Source organism: Beta vulgaris, chromosome 5 (assembly GCF_026745355.1).
Source record: "Beta vulgaris subsp. vulgaris cultivar EL10 chromosome 5, EL10.2, whole genome shotgun sequence".
Classification (NCBI taxonomy): Eukaryota; Viridiplantae; Streptophyta; class Magnoliopsida; order Caryophyllales; family Amaranthaceae; genus Beta; species Beta vulgaris.
The window spans coordinates 1570539-1590693 of NC_079206.1; the positions used below are offsets into that span (position 1 = coordinate 1570539).

General features: G+C 36.9%; 1 protein-coding gene across 2 annotated transcripts; it reads right to left on the reverse strand.

Moving 5' to 3' along the window:
• Positions 1–50: 50 nt before the first annotated feature.
• On the reverse strand, positions 51–17955 carry LOC104892099 (exocyst complex component SEC10b). 2 transcript variants are annotated; one of them, XM_010677927.4, is made up of 25 exons: positions 17799–17955; positions 17373–17434; positions 16926–17186; positions 16737–16811; positions 16266–16367; positions 16000–16050; positions 15819–15924; positions 15520–15639; positions 15093–15184; positions 11070–11238; positions 10810–10886; positions 10561–10659; positions 10371–10461; positions 8872–8957; positions 8592–8765; positions 6606–6659; positions 6389–6517; positions 6095–6187; positions 5865–6011; positions 5532–5629; positions 5184–5268; positions 3091–3149; positions 1755–1853; positions 1595–1678; positions 51–538 (listed from the first exon to the last, which is right to left on the reverse strand). In XM_010677927.4, exons 2-25 carry the CDS (start codon positions 17424–17426, stop codon positions 460–462), a joined length of 2484 nt encoding a protein of 827 aa, XP_010676229.2. In that variant the 5' UTR covers positions 17427–17434; positions 17799–17955; the 3' UTR covers positions 51–459. The 2 variants fall into 2 exon arrangements, with proteins under 2 accessions (XP_010676229.2, XP_048501202.1); XM_048645245.2 differs by having other exon boundaries at positions 17373–17431; positions 17799–17946.
• Between the last annotated feature and the right edge of the window lie 2200 nt (positions 17956–20155).

The following is a 20155-nucleotide window of genomic DNA, read 5'->3' on the forward strand; positions in this document are numbered from 1 at the left end:
CATACAATAAAACTATCTACAAGAAAGTTTCTCTCTAACAAGACACCATATAGCATAAAAAACAAATCAAATAATTAATTGAAGGAAAACCAATCTTCTGTTTGTCGCACAAGCCGAAGAAAAGGGTCTAATACTAGAACATAAACAAAAATCATTATGAGATCTAACCAGATTTACCTAAATGTACAAATCTAACAGCCAGCAAAAGAATAAAGAACTAAAATACATGCTGGAAAAAAGAACTGTCAACTTCTATACAACTCCAACATGCAGCTGAAACTTCAGACTTCCATAAACTTCGACAGGAAGAAACAGTTTTACTCGTACCAGATGGCCGTGATGCCCAGATCAAAGCAACGTAGCTCAAGCATGCTGGCAAAAGCTATAATATAATTACAGCTTCTCCATAGACGAACTGGGAAGTAGATTGAACCTTTCACTCGAAATAGCAACCTCAAATCAACCAAGACTTGGCCACAATGAGCTGAGTTTTGCCGCAAGTTTGGCAGACTTGTAGTCATCTCGAAGCTGAATAAATCTGGAAACGGAAATCAAAGTGCACTTTCTTAGGAGAAAGCATATAATAAATAAATTCAGTTAAGAAAACTATTGACCAAATAAAATTTGCTTCACGTAGAGCTTCTCCTTCTCTTATTACTTTTGAGGTTTCAAGTAGGGGCATTCTAGGATTCTAGAAATTGAACCTCATATCTTCTAGCATATTAGATGAACTCCCTCCATTCAGAATACATACTATTTTAGGATGTTTGGAAAAAGTTATCACGTTTCCCAATAGTATTAGTAATGGTTTATTATAAGAGTTTTTGATATGCCACCAACTCAACAGGCCCAGTACTGAAACCAAATGACGAGGAGGTAATATTGTGTCATACTATCGATCCCTTAATTATAAGGGGTTAGGACAAGGTTACCATCTATTTTTGGACAGAGTATGATTTGAGAATTAGTATAGCGCGCTGCTTGAAATTCTAAGACAAGTACAGCTAGGTAAGAGAAACACATGACAAAACAATTTGTAGGTTTCTTTCATTAAGGCTCCGTTTTCCTCTATTTTCAGTTTTACATTGTTTGGTTGGCAAAAGAGTGTAAAACCATTTTCCCTTGGGGTAAAATTACTCTCCCAATGATGGAAAACCATTTTCCTTTCAAAATGAAGGGAAAACTATTTTCCTTATCTCTCTTGTACACTCCTCTCACTACCTCCTTACTTTCCCTTTCATTTTCCTTTCATTTCATTATTTTTCTTACATCGAACCAAACAACGGAAAACTAATTTGGAATTGTGTTTTTCATTGTAAATTGTTTTCCATGAAAATCATTTTACACTGAAAATGATTTACGCCCTACCAAACGGAGCCTAAAGAGAAACATATAACGAGACAATAGGTGGATCCAAGGTTGAGCAAGATGTATGCAGAATAAGAGAGAAAATTAAAGAGAAAGTGTAATAATTGGCAATGACCCTCCTTAAATAAGACTTAAAAAAAATATAAAGCAAAGAGGCGGACAAATTCAGAAATTGTAGTGCCACCACAATCACATTCATGGGACAAACATTTAGCAATGCTAGTACCTTTGGGCGTCTTTGCGGATACTTGGTGATCCCTCAAACAGAGTAGACAGACTTTCAGGAGCAACAATGAAGACATTGGCCAAGCTAGAAGCAAAAAGTTGTGTTAGTTGTGACAATTATCAGATACACTACTATGTGATTTCAGTTTCAAGCATCTTACATTCCCAACACTTCAAATTTCTCGTCGATAGAAGGAGCATTGAAGCTGCGCACAAATTCTCCATATTCTGTTATGTCACGTTTCAGTCGTAACCCCCCACTGAAAAGTAGAAACAGAAACCAGGTAATAAACCATATGTCAATGGAATATTACCAGAATTGAAGGAGTAAGATACAAAATTTTCAAAAGGCACTAGAAAAAGACCACAACACAACTTGCTGTGCTGATCACTCTAATAGGAACCACTTCATTTTTCAAGAAAAGGCACACCTTTCGGACTAAAACGAGAAAGAAACGAACAAAGACCATACTGCATCTATAACATTAATCGCAACCACTCAACAAGACACAGAACGACAATAACACCACTACCTCCTTACTAAAATTAATCTCCCAGCTACTTAAACCCCCCGCCCCCAGAGGTTAATTTTTTTTTAAAAAGTAATACAAGCAAACACATTTTAAATACTGCAACCTCATGATTAATGCCATTCATTATTGGCAGTACCCCTTCTTACAACCTTCTAGTAGCATTTAGCACTGTGTCCTCTCAGTCAGCCAAAGACACAGCTGATCACATAACTAGATCAAGAATCTTCCACTCCCTCCCCAACCCAGTGTATGTTATACATTGAGTATTGGGGAGGGGTAATATTGTAATTTCAAATAAGTAGTCTAACTTGGAGAGAAAGCAAGTGAGTTAGCTCTGTAAATATAGGATATTAGTGAGAAAAAAACGTACGGAGAAAATATTTGAGAGTTCATATAGTGGTTAGCTTTAGGAGTGTGTCGAGTCACTCGAAAATTTGATAATCTATCTTTATTTTCTGCAAATCCATTTTAAGTAATCAAAATCATCTTCATCTTCTTTTTATTTTACTGTCTAAATATCTAGTTCATTACAGTGTACCATCCTAAACGAGCAACTTCTTCAGCTCCAGAATTAATTTTCTACCATTTCAAAATTTAGGGAAAAATTCTATATGATATCCTTGGACTATTGACTTTTCCATATGGTACAATTGGAAGTGTTTGAATTCCACGTGGTACCCCCTAATATTGACATTTCTATGTGGTAGCATCACAAATAATCATATGATACTCTTGTAATCTAGATCAAGACTATGAACAATATATCTGTGAAAATCGGTTACCCAGAAGGCAAAGAGCGATGATGAAACATATCTCCACGATTGACGAATTTCAATATCTCTGAAGCTGAGACTTACACTATCGTCAATCTCAGAGATTTGTTAATATTTCCTCCACGGCAAAGTACTTCCAGTCTAGAGAGATGGTGAGAAAGGACCATATGGTGCTATACAAGATATGTTACCTGGGATTGAAAGTGAACTTCTGCCAGTGACTGAGCAGCAACTTATGCAAGCGGTTTCCCTGAAAAAAAAGTTAACTATCAAAGACAAATCATCCACATAAATTCTAACAAACAAACTTAAAGGGAAGAGAAATTAAAAAGCATAGTTGTCAGTAATGTGTTTCGCTTCTTAGTAGTGCCCTAACCAGCTTTGCAGCTTTCTTTCCCATTGTCCAGTATTAAAATAACATTCTGAAGGATATAAGGTTTGCTGTCTCTAGGTTCAAGGATGTCAGGATTTGAATATTTGAGCATGTAACGGAATATTCATATGGTACTATGGTAGATAATATCTTTTCTTTCATTAACAAAGAAACTTGGCTAACAAAGATGACAAAACTCAGGAGGTAACTCCCCCATGAAATCATGATCTGGCTGGGAAGCTAAGTGCATAACTATTGTACATCCAGCAACATACCATCGTTTTCCTGCGCAGCTCATGGCTTTATGTTTTTTGAATTTACAACTATGTGTATCCAAATATTTCCAATTTCTCATGCATTCATTTATAATATTTTTAAGGACTCCATTGTGCCACAAGGCCCACAACTATCAAGAACGCATAAACCCATAAAATGTTATAAATGTCGGTGAATCTCAAAAGCCATAGGCAATTATCTTCTCTAATACTCCCTCCGTTCATATTAATTTACTCACTTCACTTTGGGGGAGAACCAAGGAGAAAGTACAAAAGTATGAAAGAGAAACTGAAAAGGTGGAGAGAAAAATTGGAAAGTGAGAGAGAGAAACAAAAGAGTGGGTTAAAATATTAAAAAGTGAATGACATGGGTGAAAAAAGAGGAGAAAGTAGATGTGATATGTTACCAAATATAGAAAAAGCAACAGTGTGTAGACTGTAGATTAAAAAGAAACGGACTAAAAAGGAAAGTGTGTAGATTAAAAAGAAGCGGAGGGAGTGGTTCCAGATAAAAAGATGAGATATGATGCTAAGTACTGGCACACATCATTTACATTGTTATTTGGGAATTTTCCACTTTGGTACCGCGAGATTTGGCATAATTCATTATTTCCACTTAGTTGCCAATTCACTAAATCGATCTTAGTGCCTTAAAAATTATATCCTTCTACACCTTAGTGTCCTACAGCTTAGTTTAGATAACGAGTCATGTGCCTGCATGTTCATTGGATGACAGATATGCATATCGGAAACCCTCGCCTAACCAGAGTCCCCAAAAAAACACCATATAGACCACATAGATAATTTCCTTTTTTTTCCCTCTGCCTTTGTCCTAAATCTCTAAACGCACCATACTAAAAATAAAAAGCTAGAATATTGCTTCGATTTGGAGAGAACTTCAAACGCAAAACAAGAGCAACACAAAAAAGGATTACTTAAGCAGAGCTTTTAACAGTATTAACTGCAGGCCTCTAAAGTGGAAAAATAATCAAAGAGGAAAGCAAAATGAAAACACACGGTACCAAAGCAGAATTATGCCAAATCTCAAGGCACCAAAGTGGAAATTAAATTTCTTCTGAATGGGTAAACACGTCATAGTTATAAGATGGGTGAACACATAAAGATACTCCCTCTACTCATCGATGTTCTTAGTTGAAATCTTTTTAGACACAATAAAAGTCAAACTAGGAACATCAAAAGGGAACCGAGTGAGTAGTATAAAGTACTGTAACAGGTGTTATGAAGCAGTTTCTATAAGTTACTCTCACACAGAAAATATGAGATCTGAGTAAAACAAAACCATAACCCACAAGGTTCAACTGATATGGAAGTGAATTAGGAAGCAAATTGCAGAACTTGGATGGAGATTCCTATCACCAAACCATTTCATAGACTGGGTTTAACCTTGATATACTTGATATCTTCATAGATAGGGAGACACTCAGACTATTCATTAGAATGCATGATAAAAGACACAAAACGCATAGATTATTGGAAATGATACAGTATGTACATTTGAGCACAAAAGGCACATCATAAACCACAAACAACACTGAAACTCGTTGATGCATATATATATCAGTCTAAATACGTAAAAATTGCATCAACATGATGGGAAATAATTAGAATTCTATACCATTTCAGTAAGAAACGCCTGCTTGTTAAGACCCTCTAGAGCAGTGAAAGCAGACTCCAGGACACGGGAGAGATATGTAACAACTCTGCAGGTGTAAAACAATCGCATAAGAACAACATTGATGCATAAACTTCATTTTCTAACATAGATTTTAAACATCTCTATGTGATAAGTGACTGTCATTGATTGTAAACACTATTAGTGAGGTCCTTCCTTGGAATCTCAAGGGAATCAAACCAATCAATAGCAGAAATACACTTTGAGCTCTGAATTGCATATGCTTCAGATCTCGGCTTCAGCCAAAAGCAACACAGGCAACCAATATAAAGCAAAAAAAAAAAAAGATACCTAGTACATGCACTAGTAGCCCTATGATCAGGAATAATTCCATCATCTGGTGAGCGGTAATCAGTTGCCTTCTGCTCAGCTGACAACAATCTTTCTACCTATACAAAAGTCAGAAATGCATATTAAAGCCTACTAGATAATATAACGTGAAGGCGGCAGTACAGCATGTAAATAGAGAAAATTGCAAAGGCGACACTGAAGTCTTGTTGAAGAAAGGCAAAGCAGAAAAAAAGCACCCAATTTTGAATTATTAAACTAAACCTAACAGATCATAAAGTAAACGCAGCCATCAGTCTCATAAGTACAAAATCACTCAGGTAATAGGTATCAAACCTCAGCCATCACAGTGTCAATGCATTGCTGTAGTCCTTTATGGGCTGCAGATTCTGCTTTAGACATCGCTGTAGCCATTTCCTCACATGACGCAGCATGTGCCCCATCAACAGGCAGTAAAAGCCGGGATATAGAATTCGCAAAATACTGAAGAGAAAACTGTCTTAAGTAATGCTTTTTAAAGACAATCAGATCAATATAGGCAACAATATAACCTTCCACTAACATACTTGCTGGACTAAAGCCACACTACTTGCACAACGCTGTACAGCAACCATGAAAGATCTGAAGCTGCTTTCACCAGCGGCTGCAGCTGCTTCTGCCTACACATAGCCAATTGACATCTAGTGAGTCAAGTAATATGGAAGCACAATGCCAACAAAAAAATGGAAATAAAAATTGTTTGTCAGGTGTAAACATCATGATCTATCAAATACTATTGAAAAGTATACTGTACTTCCTATTGTAATTAGAACTATGAAATTTTTAAACGCCTGTTCAGCAGGAAATTCGTGAAATATTACAGCGGAAGCAGCAGCAGCGGCCACTCTTCTGCTGATATTTGTTCCCAAAACAAATCTTTCCCGTAGAGCTGCAGCCTCTGTCAAGCCTTCCCTAGCCCTTTCAAGGCCTTCAGTCAAGTACTGGCTGACCTGATCATACACAAGTAATCATGAAAGATAAGTTATCATACCTTTAGTAACCACAGGTAATGGCAGAAGCAGAAGACCACCAACTTACTTGGTCCAAGACACATGTGAACACCGCCCTTACATTTGCTGCAAGAACAGATGGCTGAAAAACAATCGCAAAAGATATATCAAACAAAAACCATTAGCAATGCCCCACAAGATTCGACGATCACAGCAATTATACAGACTATAAGTCTATACTGCCTTGGACTAATAGACAAATTATAATAGAGTTAGATGCAGACAGCAGCAAATCCAGCCATAGTTATATCACTCCTAGTCACTGTTACCTAGATTCTCAGACATTTTGGTGTATGGATAGGGTATGGAAACTTAATAACTAATTATACCCAGTTTTAAAACTAATTCACAACTGTTACAGCGTATGGACTATCATGTAATACATACCAATTCCCCCAATTTGCTTCATGGTTTCGCAGGGTGATGAGTAAATCATATGTCCAACACAACAGGCTAGGATCAAAAGTCCCTGAATTACATTAGCATTTGAGAGAGTAACAGGTAGAGGAAGATACAGACTAAGTCAAACGGAAAGTAGATCCTTAGTACATGTTTGGTTGGGAAATTTCAGGGCTTGATACGGAATCTAGTAAGGGATTCCCTTACAACTTGTTTGGTTTGAAGAGTAGGCAAACCCTTTCCATTACTTGACGTAAACCACCGCCAAATTGTTACACCTCCAAGGACTGCTGTAACAATTCCCGTCACCCGCCTCATTGCCCTCAAGCTTGCTTTCTCGCTCAGATGCTCGGGGTCATAGCCCACTGCCCACCGCTCCTTACTTCTCTCTCCGCTTCAATCTCTCCACCCTTGGCATACTTCCTCGTTTTCATCTTGTATTTTGATTGGAAATTCAATTCTAAAAATAATTAATTTTCTAACGAAAAATATTCATCTCACTCCTCCCACCCGTGGAGGAAACCACACTGCAAATTTGCCGAATAGCCACGTACCAATTATGGATAGTTGCTAATACGGTGGAATCTACTTTTAGAAAGTTCGGTAATTTTCATAGTGGCTTTTTATAGAATTTATAAACTATGTTTACCTTATTAAAGTAAATAATTATGCTTCGAAGTTATTGAGAAAATGTTATCTACAGAAGTGATGTACCGTTTTATATAAATGATATAATTCTTTCTCTTTTAATAACAGTGATATACTTCTTATTTGAGGACAATTGTGCTTCCACTGCTTTAATGAACCAAACAACAAGAGAGAAAGTTCATGGGTAATTGATTCCACTACTTGGTTGAACCAAACACATTATAAAAGTAACGGTTCCTATTAGCACTCCTTTCCTTATATGATTCCATTCCTTTTTCATTTCACTATGTTGAAACCAGATGATCCCTTATTGTAACAGAATTCCAATAGCAGGGCATACATTATCTAAGTCTCGAGTACCACAAAAATTTGAATTACATGCAGAAAGGCACTGAATTTCTGAGTTCCAAAGTTATCTGGAAAGTAGATACAGCGATTCATGGGACATGCAGGACATGCCTTTTTGAGGATAACCAATTTAAGGCCTTGTTCTCTTAAACTTTCAAAAATCTTATTTAGTAAAGACAAGCTTCAGTTTATAAAAATAAATTTCAATCAGTACAAATAAGTTCAAGCTGGCAAAAATCAGTTTCACTCAGTAGATAGCAGTGATTTCATAGAGCAAACACAATAGTGAATCGGTAAATTTAATCAGTAAACATCAGTTTCAATACATAAACTGTATAAATCAGTTCTGTTCGGTAATATTAAATTCAGTTCAGCAAAAATCAGGTGAAGAGAAGAGGGCCTGAACAGTGCTCTAGGTACATTATTACCTCAGGTAAACATTACAGTACGGCATGCTCTATTCCACATTGAAAAGGAACACAGCAAAAGATAGCCATAATATGCAGACCACTGACTGAGGATGAGTGCAGGAAAAACATTCATGGATTTTGAATTGAAAATTTGGTGGTGCACAACCATCAAAAGGCAGAAAAAGGCCAGAACTTGAAATAAATATTACCTGTGAAGAAAATATATTGCACCTGGACACCGCTTCCTCATTCCAACGTACCAATTCTGTCACCACAGCAACAGATATTTGTTGGTGATTAGATGCTATAGAAGCTCCTTTAGATCGTCCAATACTCCCACTGCCACCTAACTCAGCAAGACTTTCAGCACGCAATTCTTCCATCTATATAATAGATTATACGTCAAGCAAACAAAGATTACACAATAGCTACAGAATTGAATCTTAAATTTCTCAAGTTACAGCAAAAAGGGGCAGCACAGGATCCGACCTTTGCTTGGTATAGTTGTCTAAGAGAGGCCTGTTCATGTTCATGGTAATCCTCCTTGTGTGCAGAAAACAAAGATTCCGTTAGACCTGACACATACAGACAGAATTCAATCAACTTTTACATAAAGGTTACAACATTTATGGAAGATATTAAAAGATACTTCCTTCGCGTTATTTAAGTTGCAACACTTTCCATTTTGGGAAATGTCACAATAGTTGCAACATTTCATATTTAGAAACTTTTGTGTCGTAAAATTCCAATACTCCCCTAATTTAACCAACTAAATACAAAATCTTTATAAACCCACTCCCCCCCCCCCTCACACACCCCTCCAACATACCACCCCGCCCCTAAATCCCAACACTGGAGCTGAAAAACACCATCATCCTCCTCAAGAGAGCCAAAAAACCCCACCATTATCCTCATGCTATGTCATTCCCATCAAAACAATCATCATCCCTACCCTCACCCTCACCCACATTGTAGACTAACCATCATTGACACTATCCACCTCCACAACCAATTATTTTAGTTCTCTTGTCAGTGGCGTGAGAAATGGGCTAAACTGGGAATTGACAAGACGTTCCACTTTTGAAACGGACAAGTCCAACCGCCAAAGAGTAACTTTTTAATACCTTCATGATCATTGATGGTGTTGTCCATGGCCAAGGTACGGTATTCAAATTTAGATCTACTTCCTGTCTGTCCATTTCTGGATGGTTGTTACAGGTCGGAGAGGGACAATTCTGGTGTAAGGTGAAAGGTAGGAGTAGGTGAGAGGCTTTGCGGTCGGGAAGGGTGGTTTCAATAGAGTACAATTACCATTAACATTGGCACAAGTCTTTCTTCAGAAAACCATTAAGACAATTAGTTACCAACTACCAAACGAGCCATCAGAGTATTGCCAAATTCATTTGATTGCTACTTTGTGTAAGCATCAGAATTAGCCCTTTGTATTGACCACTTAAAGTCCTACCACAAGAGTAAGACAAAACTGCCTAATCCTCACCCCTTCATTTGTCCCTAAATAATATTCCATATTTCTACTTTGGACTTTCCTAAGATAATAGCAAACTTTTTAATTTAGTAAGCTAAACTTTCAACTTGCTCATATTACCATGTCCCTTAGTGGTACCTTTTATACTGAAAGTATGAGAGGGGGGGAGTACAGTGGCATGCTGGAGATGCAAAACGTACATAGAAAAGGATAATTCTGGTACTTCATCTCAATTCCTAAAATTGAGCCCCAATCACATATGGTCTATTCTTCAGGTAGAAGGGAATATCTCATACCATGTTTAATTGCCAAAAGGGTTCAAAATTGTGCGTTCAAACTTCAAAGAGTACCACATACAAATCCCTAGAAGAATAAGATTTTTGTAACATACTGAAAGAACTTAAAACAAAAGGGCTGTTCTTTATTTATGAAGATCCTCAGGTACCTATTATCAATGCAACAAAATTTCGAAAGAATGAGCAACAAAAACAAAGAGCCTTACCTTCAACATCCAAATCTCCACAGCCCACTGCACGAAGGTCCCTTGCAAGTTCCTGTGTTTTCTCATATGCCACAGCTAACATTCTGAGGTACTGCAACAAACATGGAAATAGGATCAAGTATTCCTACAAATGTACACGAAAAATATAAGAGCATAGAAAGGCCGCCCAGGAGATAAAATCAGAACTTACTACTAATAGCCCACCCTCTTCCAATGGAGGTGGATGGAGAAGAGATGGCTTTTGCAACAGCTTGTCCAAAAGGGCCGTGACTCTTTGTTCCAAAACTCTCTGCAAGAAGTTGCAGGAACACTCAAAAAAAGGGGTTTGCCAACAGAAAAGTTCATATTACACATCTGTGACTTCTAAGCAACATTCCTCACAAATGACAGTGGGAGAAACCCGAGAAAGTGAGAAACATATTATTTTCTTATATAGTACCTGAACAAGGATTGCCATAACTTCATTTGGGGAAGGAAATACAGCCATTATCGTAGCAGATTCTTTTCTTACAGTATCTGTCAAAAAAATTCAAGGGAAAAAAAATCTGAAAGTGAGCATATACTCACATTTCCAAGATTATAGAATAACCCTTCACTGCTTGTTGCACCGCAAAGAAAAAGGTCCTTGTTTTCTTTTTGTTGATACTTTTTCGCCTCTTTTTTCATAAGCAATATGAGCATCAAGAGTGAAAAACCAACCTGCTATCTCCTTGTATAATGAGGAAAGTCCACGAGCAACATTACTAGGATTGGCTTGTGAACCCTGCTCACCAAGAACCAATCTGTTGTCTGCATTCATGATCTCCACATCAATAAACATTGGACGCGTTGCCACGTAATGTTGCATGGCACTGCTTCCCCGGTTAAACTGCTCAGAAAGGGTAAAACAAGTCAATGATATCAGCAGCACGATTCTTATTGCGCACCACAATGAGCATTAAATGAGCTACAATGGACAAAAAACAAAACAATCGCAAACCTTTTCTCAGATGATTGAAACATAAATTATTACTTCATCAATGTAATCTCTCACCTCTTAAGTGGTGATATTGTCGTACACATGAATACGTGATTGCCAACAATGATTTTTAGACATAAAAGTTACTTTTATGAGAGTGCTGTACTAAAATACGTCATCAGAAGAGAGTGAGAAAGCGATGGTGGGACACAGAGATAGAGACCAAGAGTAAGGGTGTAAGGAGGTAGTACATTCATAGTCAACTCATCTATAAGTTCATCCAAAGCTCCGTTAAAACATGTTCATAAAGGAAAGAAGCTTGCCCCAACAACAGTCTCACTTCCAAACAGCTTGGACTTTGACTCGTTCAAGCTCACGAACAGCTTGTTCATGGACGATTATAGCTTGTTTCATGATAAATTATAAGTTTATAACTTCTCTGAAACTTATTCAAGCTCAGTGGGAAACTCAACATTTGAGGAAAAAATTCTTATTCAATGTAATAGATACCCATGTTGATTTTCTACAAACTGGTTCTTATATTTTAGAGGGAAATAAGAAATTATTTTTGTTATCTTGAATATGTTTCCTTTCTGGACACAATTAGCAAGTATATACAAGAAGCTTATAAGACCTTCGCTTGAGCTCGGCTCAAGCACAAGCACAAGCTCCAACGCGCAAGCTCGAGCCATACACAAATAGCCAAAAGTGTTACCAAGCCAAGCTTGAATAAGCAATTTAAAAGCTCGAGCTTGTGCCAAAGTCGAATTTGAGCAAGTCTTTATCCAGCTTAACTCGGATGGGTTAATAGTCAACTTAACTCGTTTATACCCCTAACGAAGAGACATATGTTAAAGAATGCAGAAGATACAAGACTTGACAAATGATTTGAGAAAGCAAAGAATATTGAAAAGTGAACTCCATGATCCCTGCTCAAGGATTCAAGGGGGATCGACCTTCAGAGAAAAACTAGTATGTATGAAGGTAAAACAAAGGGAAAACCACAGAATGAGTTGAATAAAGAATTATATTTGGCCATAGATGCTGCCGAATGATGCAAAACGAGTCCTTGAAAATAATCTTTTATCCAAACTATATGACTCCTATACCCTAAATGAGTTAATAATATGAGACCATGTCAATATACAATGAATTTCAGAAACTAGCAGCAGCAAGACTGCTGAGGTTCCATCCTCCTTTAAACAGTTAGTGTGGATCACAGTGGGTTGCTGTAGTTAATGTGTCCCCACATATCAACTGATGCAGGAAAACCCCCTAATGGTCTTCACGCCCAAAATTCTCAGGGGGAAACAAATCTTAAAATTAAAATGCTGCCTGCAAACAGAACAGGAAAATGCAAATTTCAAAGAGAACTTTTGCATAAAACTGCAGCAGATTCTCACTGAATCAATTAAAGTCGAATAACAGGAAACTTATATACTCATTCTGGTAGTGAGATATGCAGACTTTTGAATTTCGATGAAGGATAACTCTCCAGCCACTGCTCCTACCATTTATAATAGGAGGCTTTGAAAGAATATTTACTGTCTTCAAATGCTTACGAGAACAAATAGAGGATAATCCATAAACCAAAGTGGCCTCATGTTTGCACACGAAAGGAGGGATGAAGCATCTGCTTCTAAACCCTCTCGATTGCTGAGGAGGAAAGAGCGGATTCCAGCACCAGTGTGTCAAAAGGCATTAGGTGCATGGAGCCGATGCAGTTCTAGGACCCTAGTCACAAGCCGAGAGGCAACCTAAGGCACACATTTCCTTGATTAACTATGTCTTCATATATATTTTCACAGGGCCACTTATTGCATATCAATTTATAAACCTAAAAGTTTCCTACTAATGCATCAGAAAAAGCGAACGCTGGATTCATGATTTTCCCGTTTCTATGGAAACTTAAACTGTGAAATGCCTCAAGGCACCACAGTGGTGATCGCCCTCTGGCTTCTGACATGTGCCCAACTCAAAGCGTTTTCGATTTTACTTCACTAGCAGGGTCAAACAAATGCTTATGTGTCTTGCAGCTCAAGAACCCAGTGAGCCAGCTCAATCTAAAAAAACCTACTTTCTGACGATCGGATTCACTGTAGCGGGGTTGTCTTAACATTAAGAAGCTCTTCCCAAACTGAGTTTTTAGTAGTCTGGAAGAGCAAGAGCTGGAAACAATTCTTGACAAGAGCATGTTATCTCAGAAAAAATTCTAAAATTTGGTTTAGTATGAGTGTATGACAATATATCAGGAAGCTTAACAAGACTAATGGTTGGGAGTGAAATCTAAGTATAATTGGCTAGGGGCACAAGGATTGACAGAGCATTCCTAGAGAAAAAAGAAAAAACCACGAAACATGAGAGTTGGTGACAAAAAAGAGCTATATGACTCATTTCGTGCGGGTGTGAGATAACTCACTTGAGGATTTCAAAACAACATAAGAGATCCATCACTACACATAGATAACCCCTTTCTTCTACTGGACTTAATACTGCAAGGCGAAATGATATGAACCAACAAGTTAGAGACTTAGCACTGATTGATCAACAATTCGATACTTGAGGTGCAAGCAATGCACCAGCTGGAAACCCAGGCAAAAAAAAAAGGAAGATATTTTGGATAGGTTTGGATCAGAAATTATGACCATTTATCACTTTATTGTCCTCTGTTTTTCATGAAATGTAGGGGATAACTGATAAGCTGCAGCCTATAATTTGAACAAGAAAGGTATGTATGCTACATAGATCCCTCTTATGGAAGTGATCTGAGCTCCTACAAGGTTCAGGGAAAAAATTTGGCCATGTAGAGCTAGGTGAAGATGTACCAACAGAACCATTATGGTTGTTTGGCAAATAGAGTTTAGAGTTTAGATGTTAGAATGGAGAGTTTGCTGTTAGAGTTTTAACTTTTTGTTCAGCAGTCTTTTGGCAACTTTTTTTTATTAATGTGTTTGGTAACAATTAACTGATTGCTAAAAGCTTATTGCCATGTGTTTGAGTAAAATGACATTTATAGACATTTTAATACAATGTGTAGTAGTATTATCAAAGGCAAAAAAGTCATTGAACATATTTGTACCTAATCTTCTAAAGGAAAAGCTCCTATTAGAAGCTTTTTCATTTTGAGAGTTTTCATTCCAAAACTCTCTTTAAAACTCTATTTTACCAAACACCCCTTTTAGAGTTTTTGACTAGTCAAAACTCTAAAAGTGGTCCAAAACTCTCTTTTTGCTCCAAAACTCTAATTGCCAAACACCCCTATATCTGGGTAAACCCAGACCTCGGCTCCCAGCCTGCATATTGCCAACTGGGTTTTGGCAATAAATTACACTGTAAAACAAATGAAGAAGAAGACTTTTCTTATTGACTTTGCTTTCATGAATCATAATAATAGAAAGAAGTATAAGAATTCTTCATATTGTCCATATACCCATGCGAAAGCTGCTACTGCAATAATGCAGAGAAGACCAAATCCTTCCAAGGTCCTTAAAAGGGGCAATGGCTGCACTAGTGTCATAGAAACAAAGGACTAGATTGAAACCGGAACTTTTGGTCGAAAATAATCAGCTTACGATTAAGACCAAGAGGAATACTCAAGAAGTCATCACATCAAATACATCAAGCAACTTATAAACAAATCATACCTCATCAACATTTAATATATAAAGATATGTCTAGTATTGAGTACATGAAGTAAACAAGGTGAACCATGGGACAGAAGTACATCTCACTTATTAGAAACGCAATAGTACAGATGTAAGTACCTGGGACAATATTTTTGCGCATTCAGCCATGGTTGATAGCTCCCTTCTCTGAGATGCAGTATCAAATCTTTGTAATAATCTATTCTCCAATTCTACCGAGAAACAAAACAAGTTAGATTATAAGCAGAGATCAAATATCTAATAAAGGTCCAGAGAATCCTAGGCAGTCCATACAGGTTAAAAAGTACAGCTTTGCTTTAGAAGACTAAACAGATCACAATGTTATAGAGCAAAGTCAATTATTTCAACACTTGAACCCTTACTCAACACCTCCTCTAGATTCATGAGAAAGAAGGTGCCAAGTTTTCAGAAAACACTAAGTGACTTTTGATATGATTAATCAATAACATCACAAGTTGATATCTTTAGATTTTCAAGAATTGCATTGATGGCTAAGACGGAATTCCTTGATGAATAACAGACTAACCATTACAATACTCCTGGAGATTAGCAACAGCGACTTCCAGTCCTCTACTGGCCGTCGCGTTACCTGTAGTTGATTGCACTCCTATCCCTTGTCTTCCTATATCTTCTTCGGCAAATTGCCCTGTTCAGAAAGCATGAGAGGTGAAACAATGTGCTACAAGATTCAAAGTGTGAAAAGAGATCAAAACACACTGGTACAGTCTCTTCTCTGTTTTATTAATCATGCATCTGAGATATAAAGATCGTCAAAAGCAATAGAATTATAGGTACAACTTTATGTGAGTTAATGTGGCGTCTTACGTAGCTTCTGCGCAATTGAAGCTGCCTCAGCAACACGGCTATCATCAGAAAACAGAGGTGAAAGTTCCATAAGATCTCCAGGAGTGCTGTTGAACTCCATCAGATACTGTAAAGTTTACAAACAAATACAAATTAGTCCAAAGTTCACAAACTGTGATGAAGTTTCAGCAACCACTGATACCTTTATCAAATCAATTGTTTGACTTGCAGTTTCTCGCTGAGCATCTGCACTCTGGCAATAGAAGATACTACATTCATTAGCACCAGCAATAAAAACCCAGCATAATCAGGAAATATGATATAAAGATAATACACAAACATCTCTACTCTCTAGCATTGAGTAAAATGAGGGATCCATAATAAACTAAAACTTAGAAATAGTATTATGGGCTTTATTGCATTACCAGGAGATACATATAACATAGCTTTCAAGAAAATGACATTTACCTGTAGATGATCTCCAATTTTAGCTGCAGTCTGTCCAACGCTTGAGATGCGCGAATCTAACCTTGCAAAGCTATCAAAAAGCCCATCTACACCTTTTTCCAGCTGAAAGTAATACATATAGAAGATATGAATATAAATTTCTGCCCATCAATTTTCTTGACATTTTAACATGCAGAAGTCCAACACCTTTTTCAGAATCACGAAAGCCACAAATTTCACAAGAATATTTGAGCATAGAACTCAAGCTTAAAAACAGTTAGTGGGATTGGAGGGGAGCAAGCAGTGAAGGTATAGCTTTAACCTGTAGTTCTTGATGACACATGATAAACACCTATGCATTAGGTACACGGGTATTGCCAATCACAATACATTCTATTACTTCAAATGAGAAAAATTCTAAGCAAACTAACAATATGTTATCAAACAGGGATAAATTAACAAAAAGAAGATAGATGCATTTAGCAAACTAACCTCAGCAAGTGTTTTTCGATGTTTAGCATCCTGTTGAGAGACCTCCTTTCTAAGACTGCTGAGCCTTCCATCAACCTTCATATTTCACCACATTGCGATAAGTAAACTAGAGAAGCTCGCGTCATAATATAAAAACCTATGCACTAGATTGCAATCAATCCTTAATCTTCAAAGCACGTTAAAGAATACCTGCTGACGGAGATCAATTAACTCCTTGCAAGAATCCTTGAAGAGTGTCAATAGAGAATCTACTTCCGGAAACAAAGGCATGGAGAGCCCTTGTGCTACCTTGGTAGCCTCTGATGAAATCCGCAATGTCCCATTTGGCAATACATCGTTGGCACCAATATTACCATGTCCATCATGATGCGCATCCGTGTCATCATCTTGATAAGATGGTAACAACTCATTCACCAAATTACCAAACAACCCGTCAAACGAAAAATCCCCCTACACAAAGGAAAAAATTAACCTCTCAACTTGCTTTTTTCAACAACATCAATACAAAAGGGTGCAAGGCAGGCAATGCAACCACTCATTCACCAAGGACTAAAATCGTTAAAATTGATACTCCCTAAAACCGACACACAGGCAAAGATCAGTAAAGTTCTAAATTTCTGAATTAGCTTTTTTTACCTTGAAATCTTCTATGTCCAAAATCAACGGCCCATTACCAGTACTCTCTTTCATCTCCTCTTCTGCACACAAACCACAATACATAAACAAATTTGCCCAAAACCCAGATGAAAATAGAAGAATTACAACAAAAATGAAATATCTAAATGTGTAGAAGATCGTTCAATTCACATATCTTATATCACCAAATTAGATTTTCAACCAAAAATAATCATTGTCCAATTCATGTTACTACCAAATTTGTATAAAAACAATAAACAAACACATAATATTGAACCATCTAAAGTTTTAATTAGCTGCTGAAGAAAGCAAAATGAAGAAGATTAACTAAAAAAAACTGCAACATACAATTCTGCACTTACATTACATTAAACAGAAGAGAAGTAAAGTATAAGAGGAGAGAGAAAAAGGGAAAAAAGATGAAACCTGTTAACAAAAATTCTGGTACAACAATTGGGTTTGGTAGATCGAAAGAAATTTTACAGAGGATTGAAGAAAAAGAAGGAAATGCAGGAGGAAGATGAGAGAGAACAGCGATGATGAAATTGAAGTGAACGGACTGACGATTTTGACCTTTCACTATAGTATTCAATATTACAAGTTTACAACAACTCAAGGGTATACTTGGATTTTTGCTCAATTTAGCAACCAGCTAGTATTTTGGCCCGAGCGATACTCCGGGTCGGTTACAATTATCAAACTTGTGTGTTGGCTCGGGTGTTGCCCCAGGTATTATCGTACCCGCAATGGGTGGTGGAGCGGGTATGGATTTTACGCTATACCCGTCATCCCCGTCCCGTCCCACCCTCACTCGTCCTGCATATTTATTATTAAAATTCTATTTATATACTAAGGGCCCGTTTGGTTGGTATTATTTTGGGCTTGGAAACGGATTGAATAAGCCCATTCCATTTCTATATGTTTGGTTGGGTTGTCCATCTTTTGCACTCCCTTACTTGCCCAAATCTGATTCCTCTATTTTGAAACCCTCCTTTCACTAGAGGAAACAAATTAGTTACCTTCCTCAAACCCTTCACTCCCCCCTCTCTCCTCTCTTTGCCTCTCTTTCTCCTCTATTTTCTTCAAATCTGCATGAATTTTTCAAAGTTTCTGTTGAAATTCTTCAAAATTATTGCAAAACTTTCCAAATCTGCTGCGAAATTCTCATGCAAACTCAACACAAATACAACAAGATTTAAGTTGTGCTATGATTGACCCAGCAGCTTTTTAATTTGCTGCGAAACTCTTCATTTGCTGTGAAATCCTTCAAATTGTTCCTAAATTCTTCAATTTGTTGCGAAATTCTTCAAATTTGTTGCGAAACTTTTCAAATCTGCACTTTATAGCACCTTTTGGTTTGTTGATCTTGATTGAATTTCTTACAATTTTTCAGAATTTAAAACAACTTTTTAAGAATTTTACTGAAAATTTTCGTAGAAAAAAAAAATAATTTTTTACAATTTCTCTGAATTTAATATAATGTTTGAGTTTTTTTAAATGAAATTATTTGAGATTACAATTTTTTCAATTTTTTTTTTGATTTTATAATAAAAGTAAAGATAAAAAATGTGAATCCATTCATAAGGTGAACCAAACAATGAGTAAAGGAATTTCTATAAGAATGATTTCATTCCGTAGTTAAAACAAACAAATGTCAAATAAAGGTAACATACTCCATTACCATTCCACCCCTAATATCCATTCCATTCCGTTTCTATTTTTTAGGTTGAACCAAACGACCCCTTATATTATTAATAATTTTATCTTGCAAAATATAAATATGCATGTGGGTATGACGTGTGTAAGAAGTGGGTGTGAAAATTCATGCGGATAGTAGTGCTGGTATGAAATGGGTACAAAGCGGGTGCGGGTATCTATATGGGTGGTGGGCAGGGGATGGGTTTAAATAAGTACCTGTTGGGGCAGGGATGAGTCTGGAATTTTCCCCCGCAATGGGTGGTGGGGCGAAGATGTGGATGGAGGTTTTATGCGGGTGTGGGATGGGGATTTTATCCTCCGCACCACCCCACCCAATTGTCATACCTATCTACTGCGAAATTAGAAAATTTTCACACATCTAAAAATATAGCAATAAGTATTTTGTTTGTACACTACGTTATTCAACTATAAATTAGTATTTTGGCCCGGACGACGCCTCGGGTCAATACAATTATCAAATATATTATTGTTCATAATTGATTCTATTAGCTTTTCATAATTTTTTGACTACTGCAACATTAGAAATGACTTGTTTTGAGGTTAAAAATAACAATTTTAATGAAGTTTGGGTAAGAGGATGTTATTACTTAATAAAAGGGTTGAAGATCAAATAGCTTATCTACATGTTTTTATAAGTACATACAATTATAATTTATAAGACTTTGTTATGTTTTACTTTGAAACATTGAGCATTGAAATTGTAATAGATTAGTGTTTGAACTCTTACATTTCATTTTAAAGGTCATGTGTTCGAATCCTAGTAACTACACATTATTAATATTTCTTTTATTGATATTATAAACATGTGTACTAGAAGCTTGAGAAGAGTACGTGCCACGTGGCACCGTTCATTTGACGGGAACACTTTTTAATATATTTGTATAGATAACATGGATATCGTCACTAAATTAACTAGTGTATTTTAAGAAAGGTTGTGGATTAGTGCTAGAGGTGATTAATATTGGTCCGATCTAGGTTGAAAATGGACGAGTTTTAGGCATAATTTTTGACCCACGATTCCGACTAGGCTCAATTTTTTTGGGCAAAAAAAAGTCGGGTCACGA